General features: G+C 35.1%; 2 protein-coding genes across 2 annotated transcripts in view; both read left to right on the top strand.

The window, feature by feature from the left end:
- Positions 1 to 2812: 2812 nt before the first annotated feature.
- LOC106071941 (uncharacterized) lies at positions 2813 to 6739 on the top strand. The gene is made up of 2 exons (XM_013232173.2): positions 2813 to 3256; positions 3699 to 6739. The coding sequence occupies exon 2, from the start codon at positions 3718 to 3720 to the stop codon at positions 4828 to 4830; it is 1113 nt and encodes a 370-aa protein (XP_013087627.2). The 5' UTR covers positions 2813 to 3256; positions 3699 to 3717; the 3' UTR covers positions 4831 to 6739.
- A 147-nt stretch (positions 6740 to 6886) lies between these two features.
- LOC106053523 (uncharacterized) overlaps positions 6887 to 16326 on the top strand; it is a 59661-nt gene continuing 50221 nt past the window's right edge. The window contains exons 1-3 of the mRNA XM_056041581.1: positions 6887 to 7059; positions 12134 to 12292; positions 14067 to 14188. Of these exons, the coding sequence (XP_055897556.1) occupies positions 7011 to 7059; positions 12134 to 12292; positions 14067 to 14188 (330 nt within the window). The 5' untranslated portion in view covers positions 6887 to 7010. The remainder of the gene's footprint in view (positions 7060 to 12133; positions 12293 to 14066; positions 14189 to 16326) is intronic.

Below are 16326 nucleotides of genomic sequence, written 5' to 3'. Positions count from 1 at the left end.
GCTTTCTTGCCGGTTGACTAGAGGACAATGTCATCCGCATAAAGCAGTTTCTTTTACTGCAGTGAGGTGCGTTTCTTAAATTTCTTTAAGTCCAAAGAAGCATCGAGACAATTTCAAGTCACATCATTGCCAGAGTCCAACGACTATAGGCGAGCTGTTAATGGGTATGAATTAACTGAACAATTAAAAGCAACAAAGCAAGATGAGACGGTTATCATTGAATCTAGAAAAAAATGATGAGGCCGACATCGTGAAAAGAAGAAAATACTTCAATACCGCAGGTTCTAGAGACTAAAGGACAGCACACAAGCATGTCCTCAAAAATTCATACTGAAGAAGCTGAACCATCAGACAGTGTAAACAATACAGAAATAAACTCTAGACTGAACGACATTGGAGATTGGCCTGATGTCATCACAGATAATATTCGCATACACCTTGTCACTCAAGGATCTGAAACAGTTCAGCGTATGGACAGTCAATTCAGAGAGGCGTATAGACATCAAGAATCAGCAAAAGGAAAGGCTAGAAAGCTTTCAAAGGCTTGGTTTTTCCGGCAAATGTCAAACGGCGAGAAAGTTCTTAGAAAGTGGATGTGTTATTCGCCAAAAAAAGAATCCTTATTTTGCTTCCCCTGCACACTCTTCTCAACAAGATCAAGTACCAAATCTTCATTTAAATCCAAAGATGGATTCAATGAGTGGTGGAGGTTATCCCCGAAAATAGAAAAACATGATACCAGCAGAGCTCACATTCAGTCATCGCTTGCTTGGAGGGAACTTGAAGTTCGCCTGAGAGTAAGGAACAATATTGACAACAAGGCCCAAGATTTGATTATACAAGAGACGAAAACCTGGAGAGTTAGTAAAATTACTATCAAAGTACGATCCTCTCTTGAGGGAGCATGTGCTTCGAACTAAGCTTTGTTCCAGACCGAATACATACATGTCTCCACAAATACAAAATGAATTTATTACAATATTAGGGGATCACGCTAAAAAACAAATCATACAGCAAGTAAAACAAACCAAATATTTCTCTATTATTTTTGACAGTACACTTGACATCTCAAAGCTGCATCAAATTTCCCAAATTTTACGGTATGTTGTCTTGGAGAATGATGGGGTGCAGGTTCGTGAGTCTTTTGTTGACTTCATCGACACAAAGGACACGCATGCTGCTGGAATCGCTGAGATGATTCTAGAGAAATTGCGTTTGGATGGCTTAGACATAATGGACTGCAGGGGTCAAGGCTATGATAGTGCTGCGGTCATGAAAGAATTAACAATATTTGATTAATGAATATATATTATAATGAAAAAAAAAGTAAAGTTTTGCAATGTTATTAATTAGTTATTGTTTTTTTATTGGGGGGGGGGCATCAAGATGAGGTACCGCACCAGGCATCATATACTCTAGCTACGCCACTGGATGAATGTGAATGCTACCGTGATCGCTTTTTAATACATAAAAAAATCTGTCAAGTAGAATTTCTTTTCCTTGTTCGATACCAAAAAAAAAATTCTATTATAAATAGTTAATTAACTTATTGTTTTTAGTGGCCCCCGAAAGGGAAAAAAAAGACTCTGTTAGTTTTGTGTGGAATGTCTGTCCGTCCGTCCCGTTAGATCTCGTAAACTAGAAAAGATAGTGAAAATCCGATTTTATAATAATTTAGACCATTCAAAGTTTTGATGCAACGGCTACTTTTTTTTTTCTGAAAGCGAAAAATCTAATTTTTTAAATCACTTATGCAAGCGTTTTTTTCTCATAAAAATACACCACTTTTACAACTATGTACTATTATTAGTAGCAAAGACGGGAGGCTCTTTTATAGGGGAGATAGTCATCTACCATATTTATGCAAATGGTTTTGGATTTTTTGTTTTTAAAAAAATTCTTTTTGCATTTGTATTACTAAGTTGAGTAAGTTCTGTCCTATTAACTACTACTTTTACAAAAATGTTTACTTTTTTTTTAAAGAGAAAAAATCTATTTAGTATGCTTATAAGTTGGCCATTATTCAAAACAACAATTAATAAGTAGTTTTTCATATTATCGCGTGATCTGCAGAGGTGCACTACAGCGATATAACACTTAACTAAAGGAAAAAAAATTTTTTTTTACGGAAATGTTTTTTTCTTGGGTATTGATCCTTTACAAAACAATTAGATCAAATAGATATTCATTTAAGACGTCAGTTAGGCCATGCTCACATCTAACTTTACATTCATTTTCACCTATCTTTTGGTCTGCTGGACCGCTGGAGCACCACACAAGATCTGTCAACCTTCTTTCTCCATTCTTCACTGTCATTTGTCTTTGATAGAACTTCATTCTGATGTTCTTTCTGAAAATATTGAGACCTGCCTTTTTGTTGCATGTGTGGACCACTTCGGGGGCCGATTTTGAGTTTGTGTTTCCACCCAAACTGTCTTTATAACCTTGTTTATTGATTATTGCTTTTTCAAGAAATAATTGTGTTAAATTTCAACTTGATCTGAGATTGGGTGTGGGAGAAATAACGTGTACACACTTTGTTTTTACCAGAGAGACAGAGTGAGTTGATATAAACTTTATATAAACCTAGGTCTACTTTATCTATTAGTTTGACCATTATTTACGATGTATCAGTGTGTGTTTGTATTGTTAACGAGATAACTGAACACACGGAACACACAATGATAACATGTCAGGTAAAATACCAGGGTTACAGCTTGGTACACAGTGTTGGCTCATGATCATCACTACTGCAATGTCATATCAAACCTAATATCTAGATGACAAATAGGGAATGAAAAACTCGTGAATCCAAAGTATATTACTATGTAGATAGGTACTTAACTTGGTACTTTGACTAACAGACACAAAGAGTGATTTGGTAATAGAAAAGAGTGATTTGGAATGAGAAATAAAAAAGACTTGAGACAAAATGTGAGAGTTTTAAAAGCGAGGATGATGTTGAAGGGAAAATGATGAAACCAGAAAAAAAAAGGAAAGAGAGGGTCAGTGCAGAAGCTCAAGAAAAGGGAAAGAAACCTGGCTAATGAGTAAGAAAGAAGGGGAGATAGAAAGAGGGAGAATTAAGACTAGAAGACAGAGTGAGAGGCTGACAGAAGAGAAAAGGTTTGTCTGCGGTACTAGAAGAGAGGGCTGTTTGTGTCTCTAACAGACATTAGAATAACAACTTGAAAACAGTCTATTTTTTTAAAAGCAGAAACCAACCAGATTTGTATCGCTTTGAAATCTAGTGCTGGTAAGTAGTTACAATTATGAGAGATTGTAACAATTTTGTCTCTCTAAACTTGAAGTAGTATCATAAGTGAAAATGTTAGATTTGTGAAAAATTGATTTGCAATTATACGGAATTAATTATTGATTTTCATGATTAATTTTAATTCTAAACATGTCAAGGACGTTCCGGTAAAAGAGAACTGCTGCCAACTAAATAATAATCATGCATTGTGTGTGTGTGGGGTGGGTGTATGGGCAGTCTTGTGTCCTACCAAGAAACAGACCTTTAGGATAGCCTTTATATGGATGGATAGATGGATAGACAGATGGACGGACGGACGGACGGACGGATATAGATAGATAGATAGATAGATAGATAGATAGATAGATGGATAGATAGATAGATAGATAGATAGATAGATAGATAGATAGATAGATAAATTAAATCTATTATTTATCTACAGCCTTGTCCCCATCTCAGGCATGCAGTACATTGGTCCCCTCGTTCACCTATTTCTCCTGCCACTTGTCATGTGTTTACAAGAACAGACTTCTAGACTGCCTAATTACAGCCCTCAAGTGACATTATGCCATCAGTACACTGACACAGACAGTCTTTGTAATCATTGCTTGTCAACAATTAAGACAAACTACAATTATTGTTGTCTGGACTTATTAGTCAGAACAACGTGCAAATTATGTCACAAGGAATTTAATAATTGTCATCTTTTAGTCGAGATAATTAAAACAATGGCAGATGCAAGTATTCTGATCCCCATCAAACAGAATTCGACTTATAATAAAATGTTACCATCAGAAGCGCAAGAAAATTTGGTCCAAAGAATAATTCTACAATTATCTGTGGCTACAGTTCCGGCACCATGGACTTCCATCGGAAAGGCTATAAATAGACTGATAGAATCAAGCAGAAAAGATTTGTTCTATGTAAATAGAAACATTGTTCTAAATAGTTCAAAACAAAGTTTAGCAGCAGTTAAACCCATATCTTGGGCGATAAACACAATAGAGAAAGTTGTTGACTTTCCTGAAGATGTCAGTTCTGAGTTAAAGCAGCTAAGTTTTGTTAGCCAGTTTGTTAACTCCAGTTGGATCTTATTTCCAGCTCTACAAATGTATAATACACAACAGGAAACTGGGCAAGGTTTAATGCCACAAATGAAAAGTCCATTGACAAATACAGACTCTGGATTTCAGACTCTTCCGGAAGTCAGCAAAACTTCCGCCTATTCACACAGTCACCTGTTTGTAATGAACAACCCCGAGTCCAAAAAGTTCATTACTAAAGGAAACAAGCTCAAGATGGACAACAAAACTTCAAATCTTGAATTAGTTGATGGGAAAAAGTCATCACTGCCGGCAAGTGGAAACTCTTTGAAATCTCTCGTTGCTAGAAACTTCCGATCAATCAAGGATAACAAGAAAACTGATAAGACTAGAGGAGGACGACATTTAGATCATGACCTAGATGTAGACAACTCAAGACAAAGGGAACCAAGAATCAATCAAGACAAGAAATGGGGAAGTTTAGGAGCTGGAAAGTTTAGACGTTGGTGGTTTGGGAAAGTTTCAACTTGAGCTCGTTGATTCCAAGTGTACAGTGATACAGGCAAGTTGCACGCATTGACTAGGAGATTTTCAGGAAACCTTTGAACACAATAAACCATTTTTTTTATTTCGTTTCTTAAAGTCATAAAAAATGCAGGAAAATAAAAAAAGAAGAGACTGCGATATTGAGAATTGTGGTAAAGATATTAGGAAACCTCTAGAAATATGTCAGAAAATAAACTTGAGAGAGACTTTGAACAAACAGTAAAACTAAACAATGTCAAGGAGGCCATTTTTTTAAGAGCTGTGTTTCAAATTCACTGTTCCACGTGAACAGCTTACAGCTGTGTTTCAAATTCAATGTGTTCCACGTGAACAGCTTACAGCTGTGGCTGTGCAGGTAAAAGTGAAACTAAACTTTTTCCAAGAAACAGATTCGATGATCCATACTTCCTGGAGTCTGTACACCAGACACAGCCATATTAAAAACTATACAAATAGTTCAACTGATATTTAGACATGTCTTTCTGACATGCATAAACTGTGTTCAAGATTAAAGGTGTTTGATTTCATTTTTCTTTTTTTTGTTCATATCTGAAAGTCAATTTCATATTCGTATTCTCAGTAGAACAAAAAATATTGGCATTCTCGCTGTTTATTATTAATATTATTTATTTTGTAACAGCAAGTTAACAACAACACATGCATGTTTAATGCAATAAAGTGACGCAATCAAATAGAGTGTATTTGTAAGATTTTCTTTTGTTCTGAAAGAAATGTCAATAAAATGTTTTTCATATAACGATTAATGAACCATTGAAATAAGCTATTGGTAATTCTATCAAATAAAACTTGTTTTGACCATTTGTCAACGTATAAAGCCATTATTAACAGAGAAAAGTGTTTTCAAGTGTTATGAAACTGGAGAGAACGTTCCAATCATAGTACTGACCATATTTCGATTAACCAACATATTCAGCAAACTTCAAAATAGCGTAACACAAAATAGCGCCAACCTTATCTATACTATAGAATGATAATGATGTGTGTGTGTGTGGATCTTGTAGTCAGGTGTCTGGATCTAATATCTGGATTATTTAGCGGTAGCGCTCTTTGATAAATCTGTGGGTGACGGAGTTAGTAACCTTGCTATTTCTTATATTACCAATACCTTTGACTGGCTCATTTTTACCGTTTGCCGTTGTAATTAATGCCTATGAAAAATTAAATGATTCTCGACCACATTATGTAGAGAATTTGCATGACTTTCTTTTGATAGTCACACCCTAATGCATAACTTTGAAGAGACCTGACAAACTCAATACTGATAAGGTTTTTTTTACATTTTAATGTAACTCTCTTGTACTTGGATGCTATTTCACTGAAAAAAACAACAACTTTTACATTCGTAATTTAATTTCAATCATGAATAGAGTCCATGACTAGAGTCCATGACTAGAGTCCATGACTAGAGTTCATGACTAGAGTCCACACTTTGCCTGAAAACGTCATTCAATAGAATGTAAACTTTGTGAATTACAAACACAAGTCAACAAAAAGACCTTCGACATTGTGTTCCTAGGAATGTGTCTCATAGTGTCTGGGGTATTGGGTGAGGAAAAGCTAATTGAAGTCTTAATAAGTGACTCTCTGAAGTCTAAAGAAGTGAATATCTGAAGTCTAAATACGTGACTATCTGAAGTCTGTATAATTGAATATCTGAAGTATAAATACATGACTATCTAAAGTCTAAATATGTGACTATATAAAGTCTATGTGACTATTTGTTTTTGAAGCCTAAATACTTGATTATTTGAAGTCTAAATAAGTGAATATCTGAAGTGACTATATGTTTATGTGACTATATGAAGTCTAACTAAGTGACTATCTAAAGTCGAAATAAGTGACTATATGAAGTCTAAATATGTGACTATTTGAATTTCAGTTGTCGATTATGTAAATACTTTCCAAAGCCTAAGGGCATTTGTTGATGTTTATTATTATGATAAATCCATATCTAAGATGATAAGTCTAGGAACAGGCAAAGAAAGATAAAATGAAAGATCTAGTACATCAAACAGTCAGATCTAGCTGATAACGTTAGTTGCAACATTTGACAATCAACTGCTACGAGATATGTGACAATCAAGGACATTGTGGAGTCAGTTGAGATTGTCCAGCAGTTCATTGGTGACTCCGTACCAACCAAAATGTTCCAGTTATTATTGTATACACTTTATATTTCTCACATTAGTGCATGTAAGTGTTATCTAGCATTTTAAATATTCAACTTATTCATATATATGTCATCTTCTTTTTTGAAGTAACGTCTGTATTATATATATATATGTCATCTTCTTTTTTGAAGTAACGTCTGTCTTATATATATATATGTCATCTTCTTTTTTGAAGTAACGTCTGTATTATATATATATATGTCATCTTCTTTTTTGAAGTAACGTCTGTCTTATATATATATATATGTCATCTTCTTTTTTGCAGTAACGTCTGTATTATATATATATATGTCATCTTCTTTTTTGAAGTAACGTCTGTATTATATATATATATGTCATCTTCTTTTTTGAAGTAACGTCTGTCTTATATATATATGTCATCTTCTTTTTTGAAGTAACGTCTGTCTTATATATATATATGTCATCTTCTTTTTTGAAGTAACGTCTGTCTTATATATATATATGTCATCTTCTTTTTTGAAGTAACGTCTGTCTTATATATATATATGTCATCTTCTTTTTTGAAGTAACGTCTGTATTATATATATATATGTCATCTTCTTTTTTGAAGTAACGTCTGTATTATATATATATATGTCATCTTCTTTTTTGAAGTAACGTCTGTCTTATATATATATATATGTCATCTTCTTTTTTGAAGTAACGTCTGTATTATATATATATATGTCATCTTCTTTTTTGAAGTAACGTCTGTATTATATATATATATGTCATCTTCTTTTTTGAAGTAACGTCTGTATTATATATATATATGTCATCTTCTTTTTTGAAGTAACGTCTGTATTATATATATATATGTCATCTTCTTTTTTGAAGTAACGTCTGTATTATATATATATATGTCATCTTCTTTTTTGAAGTAACGTCTGTCTTATATATATATATATGTCATCTTCTTTTTTGAAGTAACGTCTGTATTATATATATATATGTCATCTTCTTTTTTGAAGTAACGTCTGTATTATATATATATATGTCATCTTCTTTTTTGAAGTAACGTCTGTATTATATATATATATGTCATCTTCTTTTTTGAAGTAACGTCTGTATTATATATATATATGTCATCTTCTTTTTTGAAGTAACGTCTGTATTATATATATATATGTCATCTTCTTTTTTGAAGTAACGTCTGTATTATATATATATACACACATTTGTTTTGTGACGATACTTACCGGTACGGCGTACCGGCACCTTTTTGAATGTGGGGAAAAATGTTATTTTAACGTATACTATTAATTTAATAGTAGTTAAAGGTTAGGCAATCAATCACTGAATACCGGCACCTAATCACTGAGTACCGGCACCTAATCACTGAGTACCGGCACCTATTTATTTTACAAAAAAAAGCACTGTATGAAGATAGATAGATAAATATGAAGATAGATAGATAGATAGATAGATAGATAGATAGATAGATAGATAGATAGATAGGAATATTTGCTCCGGATCCATAAGAATATACCTGTAGGATAGTTGACCGGATAGTAAATAGTACAGAGTAGTACCTACACTTGTATTAAATAAGTATACAGTGGACGTGGTTCTCTTGTGGAATGTATTCATGTTCATATTGACATCAAAATAATGTGCTGACAATCTATAAAATATGCACCAAACATCTTTGATTCTAAAGACGAGGCGTGTCAATAGAAATACAAACGAGACTTTGCATTATACATGCGCTTTACAAACATATCGGACGTTCCTTTGGATACATCCGCTGCGTGGAGAGGGGGGGGGGAACTGATGTGTGGGCGACATCGTTCCGACCACAGCTAATGCCCAGGCATTCATCTCACCAAGATTATCCATAGTCGCTTGGCGACTGAAGGAGGCCATAGAATAGACAAACAGAGCAGCCCCCAATGGCTGGCACATTTGTGTTTTGTTGTTCGTCTTAAGAGTTTTGACCTTTGAGTGGGTTAGTTCACATGTTCTACTCCTGAACTACGTCCAACTGACCAGATGTCTGTCCTAGCTGTGCTGCTATATCTCCAGGGATAGAGATGAATAACTCTCACCCCCATTTATTTGTTTAGTCCATCCCATTGAGTTCATAGATAGATAGGTGACCACCAGATAGGAGAGGACGGACTTAATGTTAGCATATTGACACTGTCTACAGGTCACACAGTAACACCCGAGTTTGTTTACTTGGTAATAAATCTTAATTAAGGGGCTAGCCTTCAAGCCACACCTCTACAAGGGTAACCGAGTAATGAGTTTGCTTACTTGGAGAAAAATCTCAATTACGGGATTGGGCTACCACCCACACCTCTACACGGGTGCCACGTTTGCTTACTTGGAGACCAATGTACATTAGGAGGCTGGACTGTAGAACATATGAGTGACCTTTTGCTACACAAACCAAGAGCATTTTACTATTTTTATTGTCCAACAAGCCAGTAACTATTTTTGATGTAAAAAATAGTATAAGCTCAGATTTGTGTATCTTAGCAAAGGGACACTGAGCAGGGCTATAAAGGAAGAGCTAACCACATCCAACTCCTTATTTGTTTAGCCCTTGACACTAAAGTTATTGATAGACATAAACCATATTTAAGCAAGCATGGATCAACGCAGCGTACAAAGACAGCGTACTGACACTCTAAATAAATATTACTTTGGAATTACTTTTTTTTTCTTACTTTGCGTTGAGTTATTCTGAATAATTTGAGTCAAATAATTCCTCGTTATTAGTAGTAACTTATTACTGCCATTACTTGTCTACACTTTGCCACAATGTATCGGGACATAGACGCCAGTTTATGGCCGAAAGATTTCTTCCTAACAGAGACATTAATTCACGGGCTAAAAAGTATTTTGGAGGATCGTTTACACTATAAAATCTGGGAACAAATCAACGGGCGTTGCCGGTGTGTACTGCTAGTAACTTATAGATTTAAAGTGTTTTCAAATCATGACTTATTTTCAATCTAGCTCTAGATCTATTAAGTCTAATTTAGAATTTCGTTCGGTAAATAATGATGGCATTTCAAGACTGACGTAATTCAAGTATTACGTTAAGACTTACAACTTAAGAGAGAGGTGGAACGAGTATTTGATGCAATATGGTAAAGTGTTAGCAACATCAATACTAAACCATCAACTTGTTTCTCTTGTGACCTTATTTTGTGTACTCAAACCTCAGTCTGGTGTACATAGACAAGAGACACATCATTTGATGATGTCATCCGTGACTTTGCTCTGACCAACATAGAAAATAGATGTATCAAATATTTAATTTTATTATAATTCAGTCTTCAATCTTTCAAAATAGTGTCTTTTCTTTTTTTTACCAGTTTCTATTTTTAAGATAATGAATTAAAGATTTATTAGTACATCTCGATTGTATATTAGTTCAAGCCTCTAAGTAACCGAACAACCTATTTAGCAATATGGCTTACTATCTGAAGAGTTGAATCAATCAATAGACGTTTAAAAACATTGAGTACACCATCAAATGTAGAACACATGAACTGAACTGCTAGAGATTCACTTCGAAAACATTGAGTACACCATCAAATGTAGAACAAATGAACTGAACTGCTAGAGATTCACTTCAAAAACATTGAGTACACCATCAAATGTAGAACACATGAACTGAACTGCTAGAGATTCACTTCAAAAACATTGAGTACACCATCAAATGTAGAAAGCATGAACTGAACTGCTAGAGATTCACTTCAAAAACATTGAGTACACCATCAAATGTAGAACACATGAACTGAACTGCTAGAGATTCACTTTGAAATAAAAAAAAAACGTAAGCTACATTTCATTTTCAAATAATTCTGTTTTGATTCAAGTTGACAGGACAAACACAAACTCTGTTTTGATTCAAGTTGACAGGACAAACACAAACTCTGTTTTGATTCAAGTTGACAGGACAAACACAAACTCTGTTTTGATTCAAGTTGACAGGACAAACACAAACTCTATTTTGATTCAAGTTGAAAGGACAAACACAAACTCTGTTTTGATTCAAATTGACAGGACAAACACAAACTCTGTTTTGATTCAAGTTGACAGGACAAACACAAACTCTGTTTTGATTCAAGTTGAAAGGACAAACACAAACTCTGTTTTGATTCAAATTGACAGGACAAACACAAACTCTGGTTTTGATTCAAGTTGAAAGGACAAACACAAACTCTGTTTTGATTCAAATTGACAGGACAAACACAAACTCTGTTTTGATTCAAGTTGACAGGACAAACACAAACTCTGTTTTGATTCAAGTTGACAGGACAAACACAAACTCTGGTTTGATTCAAGTTGAAAGGACAAACACAAACTCTGTTTTGATTCAAATTGACAGGACAAACACAAACTCTGGTTTTGATTCAAGTTGAAAGGACAAACACAAACTCTGTTTTGATTCAAATTGACAGGACAAACACAAACTCTGTTTTGATTCAAGTTGAAAGGACAAACACAAACTCTGTTTTGATTCAAGTTGACAGGACAATCACAAACTCTATTTTGATTCAAGTTGACAGGACAAACACAAACTCTGTTTTGATTCAAGTTGACAGGACAAACACAAACTCTGTTTTGATTCAAGTTGACAGGACAAACACAAACTCTGGTTTTGATTCAAGTTGACAGGACAAACACAAACTCTGTTTTGATTCAAGTTGACAGGACAAACACAAACTCTGTTTTGATTCAAGTTGACAGGACAAACACAAACTCTGGTTTTGATTCAAGTTGACAGGACAAACACAAACTCTGTTTTGATTCAAGTTGACAGGACAAACACAAACTCTGTTTTGATTCAAGTTGAAAGGACAAACACAAACTCCGTGGTGCCAATGAGCTAGAGTTTTGTTTTCCCCAATATATACATAAGCTTCTAAAATCTCTTGGAAAATCGGTAGAAATCGGTCCAGGTTCCACCCATGAGTTTGCCAGTTAATAAAAGGAATAGTACAAAAGTAGACAATTTAATGAATATATAGATATATAGGTCATTGTTCTAGTTCACACAAGCACTTCTTGAGTACAACGGCTCTCTATGTACTGATACAGCCAACCATCTAAGCAATTATTCATTTGTATTTTAGGTTTTCTGTCAGTAGCTGATAACGGTGCCTACAATATCTCCGCCAGTGGTTCTAGTAATTGGCTCTCAAGTGGACCCTATGCATTTAATCTTGATAGAAAATGGAGATCAACGTCTGATGGAACATTACAAATAAGTAATGTTTCTATAAGCATGGAAGGTGTGGTTACATCTACTACTTGTACCAATTATTCCCTCTTTATCCACTTTATTCGCCATCATTTATTTCTTTTCTTAGCCACTTTATTCGCCATCATTTATTTCTTCTCATATCTACTATATTCCTCATCATTTATTTCTTCTCATATCCACTTTATTCCTCATCATTTATTTCTTCTCATATCTACTATATTCCCCATCATTTATTTCTTCTCATATCCACTTTATTCCTCATCATTTATTTCTTCTCATATCTACTATATTCCTCATCATTTATTTCTTCTCATATCCACTTTATTCCTCATCATTTATTTCTTCTCATATCTACTATATTCCTCATCATTTATTTCTTCTCATATCCACTTTATTCCTCATCATTTATTTCTTCTCATATCTACTATATTCCTCATCATTTATTTCTTCTCATATCCACTTTATTCCTCATCATTTATTTCTTCTCATATCCACTTTATTCCCCATCATTTATTCCCTCTCATATCCACTATATTCCCCATCATTTATTCACTTTCATATCCACTTTATTCCTCATCATTTATTTCTTCTCATATCCACTTTATTCCTCATCATTTATTTCTTCTCATATCCACTATATTCCCCATCATTTATTCCCTCTCATATCCACTATATTCCCCATCATTTATTCCCTCTCATATCCACTATATTCCCCATCATTTATTTCTTCTCATATCCACTATATTCCCCATCATTTATTCCCTCTCATATACACTTTATTCCCCATCATTTATTCACTTTCATATACACTGTATTCCCAATCATTTATTTCTTCTCATATCCACTTTATTTCCTTTGTATTCCTCCTTATTTTCCTGTCAGTTCCAGTTTATTATCCCTCGTTTCATATCATTGCCCTGTCTCTGTACATAATTTGACCATTAGAACCCTAACATTTCAATGTCATATAACATGAAAACTCATAAAACTTATTGTAATAGAATAATAGAATAATAATAGTTCAGTTTAATTTTAATAAATAGTACATATTAATTATAATGAGTTCTCAAGAGCTGCCTTTGAAGAAAAAAACGTCAATTGAACAGCTTATACAACAGAGGGAGCCATCTCTTCACTGTCCTCAACAAAGTCCCGAGAGAACGAGCGGCGGTGATACCAGAACAAAAACAAGAAGTTGACAGAAAGTTTTGGGATTTGTTCACAGATTATAAGATAAGATTACAGAACATAAGATTACAAAATATAATGTAGTGGAGTGGATATCTTTTTATAAAACACCGGCCACCCCGATATCCACGTGACCCTTCACCCTAGATGGCACCTTGTGTCCGCGCATGACAAGGCAGACCAACGTGGGCACTGTCCATTCGACCGGCACCTCTTATCGCTGTAATGTCCGTATGTTACTGGACCTAAGTCGTCTCCACTCCCTTTTGTGCTTGGTTCTACACCATGTGTTCATGTATGGCTGCAGGTCTTTAATGTATAATAAACAGTTTTGAATCGCCCTACGAGTCGCCTTGTCCTTTAGTTTGTTCTGTGCCAAACCCACCACATAAGATTACAGAAGATAAGATTACAGAAGATAAGATTACAGAAGATAAGATTACAGAAGATAAGATTACAGAAGATAAGATTACAAAAGATAAGATTACAGAAGATAAGATTACAGAAGATAACACCACTAAGACAAGATGAATAGAATTTTTTAAAAAAATATTTGCTTTTGACTGAAGTATGTGGTGAGTTAAAAAAGCCAGAAATATATTTTGTTTGAATAGGAACGGACGAATTAGGGGAGTACAGTGACCATGTGTGGACTTTGACTGCGGACAACATTACAATGGAAGCGGCCTTACGAGATTATAGTTCTCCAGATATTCCAGCCATCATGTTTATACAGGTAGAGATATGTCATAGAGATATAGTTTATAATATATATTTACAAGGCTCTGACTGATAGACTGAATACTCATAGGACAAAAGAATGAGACTAGAACCTGTTATTACTGACCTTGTATCAAGAACAACTAAGCAACCTTCACAATAGAACTGGCAGTGGTTAATTTTCCACAAAACGATTTTTTATTCGTTTCGTCCCATTTCTACACATTTTCGATTTCAAGAAACCTATCTATCAAATCTATCAAGTCTATCAAATCTATCAAGTCTTTCACGTCTATCAAATCTATCAAGTGTATCAAATCTATCAAGTGTATCAAATCTATCAAGTGTATCAAATCTATCAAGTCTATCAAATCTATCAAGTCTATCAAATCTATCAAGTGTATCAAATCTATCAAGTGATGTGGTGAAATAGTTGCTATTTCTTTATGTTTGTGTAACGTCGTGAGAATGTGTTCACAACATTGATTTAGTGTGCTACTGTCCAAGTCTCTTTCGTCAGTTCATGTGTCGTTCTAGTTTAATAAAGCCTTGTTTTAGGTTACTCTTCAGTGTTTCTTTATTTCTTATTACAATTGATTAAACTAGAAATTTTCAATTCTATGGATCTATGTGCCTCACGTATCTTTTTTGGATTTTCGTTCAACACTATTCTCAGTCTGTAAGTAAAAGTAGTAATACGAATGGAACGTCTATTTAGGCCAAAAGAGCTAGACATAGAGCCTAGCTCGCCATCGGCTGCCGAGAAGTGGCTGCACTGGCTGAGAACATTTGAGAATTTCATCTCCTCAGTCTCTCATTGCGAGATTGACAAAAAGAAATTACTAGAAAACTACGTTTCTTCGAGCGTATTTCAGTACATAAGTGAGTGTACAACGTTCGAAGAATCAATCAAAGTTCTACAAAATGTCTACGTGAAGCCTAAAAGCGAAATTTTTGCACGGCACATGATAACTCTTTGTCGACAAGAGAACGGACAAACCGTTGACTCCTTCCTACTTAAGCTTAAAAGTATGGCCAAAGACTGTGACTTCAAAGCTGTCACCGCTGAAGAACACAGAGATATCTTCGTAAGAGACGCCTTCATTACTGGACTGGCTTCAAACAGCATAAGGCTGCGACTCTTAGAGAAATCTACTCTAACTCTACAGTGCGCCTTTGATGAGGCAAGACAACTTGAATATGCCCATAACCATGCCATGGCGTATAACATCTACACAAACTCCCAGTGGAGCTAACGCCGACGTGGAGAGGCTCTCTCCAACGACAAAAGTAGAACACGAGGTGAGTGCGGCGACTAGTAAAAGATGTTTCTTTTGTGGAAACAGCCCACATCAACGCTTTAGATGTCCGGCCCGTGACGCTACATGCAACTTGTGCGGTAAGAGGGGCCATTTCCAGAAAGTCTGTAAATCGACCAGACAGACACTCAAATCTACAACCTCAGCCATAGTGAAAGCAGATGATGACACGTCTCGGACTACAACCGTTGGATCTTCCTGGGCATCGACACCAGCGTCCGGTCTTACTAAATCTACTATTTCAATACTCGTCAATGGAGTACCATTGAAGGCTCTCGTAGATACGGGGAGCAGTGAAAGCTATATATCTTCTTCAATTGCTAAAAGGTACAAATGGAAATTAGAAACGTCCAGAAACAGAATCTACATGGCCTCTACACATCTTTCTCGCACTACTCACGGCCATATTTTCGCTAAAATAAAGTACAAAGATGAACAATATGAAAGTGTTAAGCTCTCACTACTAGATGGACTAGTATCTGATGTAATCTTAGGGCTAGATTTCATCAGCCAGCACGAAAAACTGATGATCCCATTTGAAGGAAAACGAAGCACTCTCCAGGTCTGTACGCTGAAAGCTGCACGAGTTGAAGCCCCTCGCCTCTTCGCTAATCTGGCTCCTAACTGCCACCCCATAGCCACTAAATCTAGAAAATATTCTATGCCTGACTCCAAATTCATTCAAACTGAAATCAAGAGACTTCTATCTGACAAAATTATTGAGCCTTCCACGTCCCCGTGGCGAGCCCAGATAATTGTAACAACGAATGAAAGGCACAAAAAGAGAATGGTTATCGACTATAGCCAAACCATCAATCGATTCACTTACCTCGAC

This window comes from Biomphalaria glabrata, chromosome 9, assembly GCF_947242115.1.
Source record: "Biomphalaria glabrata chromosome 9, xgBioGlab47.1, whole genome shotgun sequence".
Lineage (NCBI taxonomy): Eukaryota > Metazoa > Mollusca > Gastropoda > Planorbidae > Biomphalaria > Biomphalaria glabrata.
This window is presented reverse-complemented; position numbering and strand designations above follow the sequence as displayed.

Bases quoted from the DNA above. Each gene is read 5' to 3' on its own strand.
- LOC106071941 (XM_013232173.2), top strand. From the start codon at position 3,718: ATGCAGTACATTGGTCCCCTCGTTCACCTATTTCTCCTGCCACTTGTC.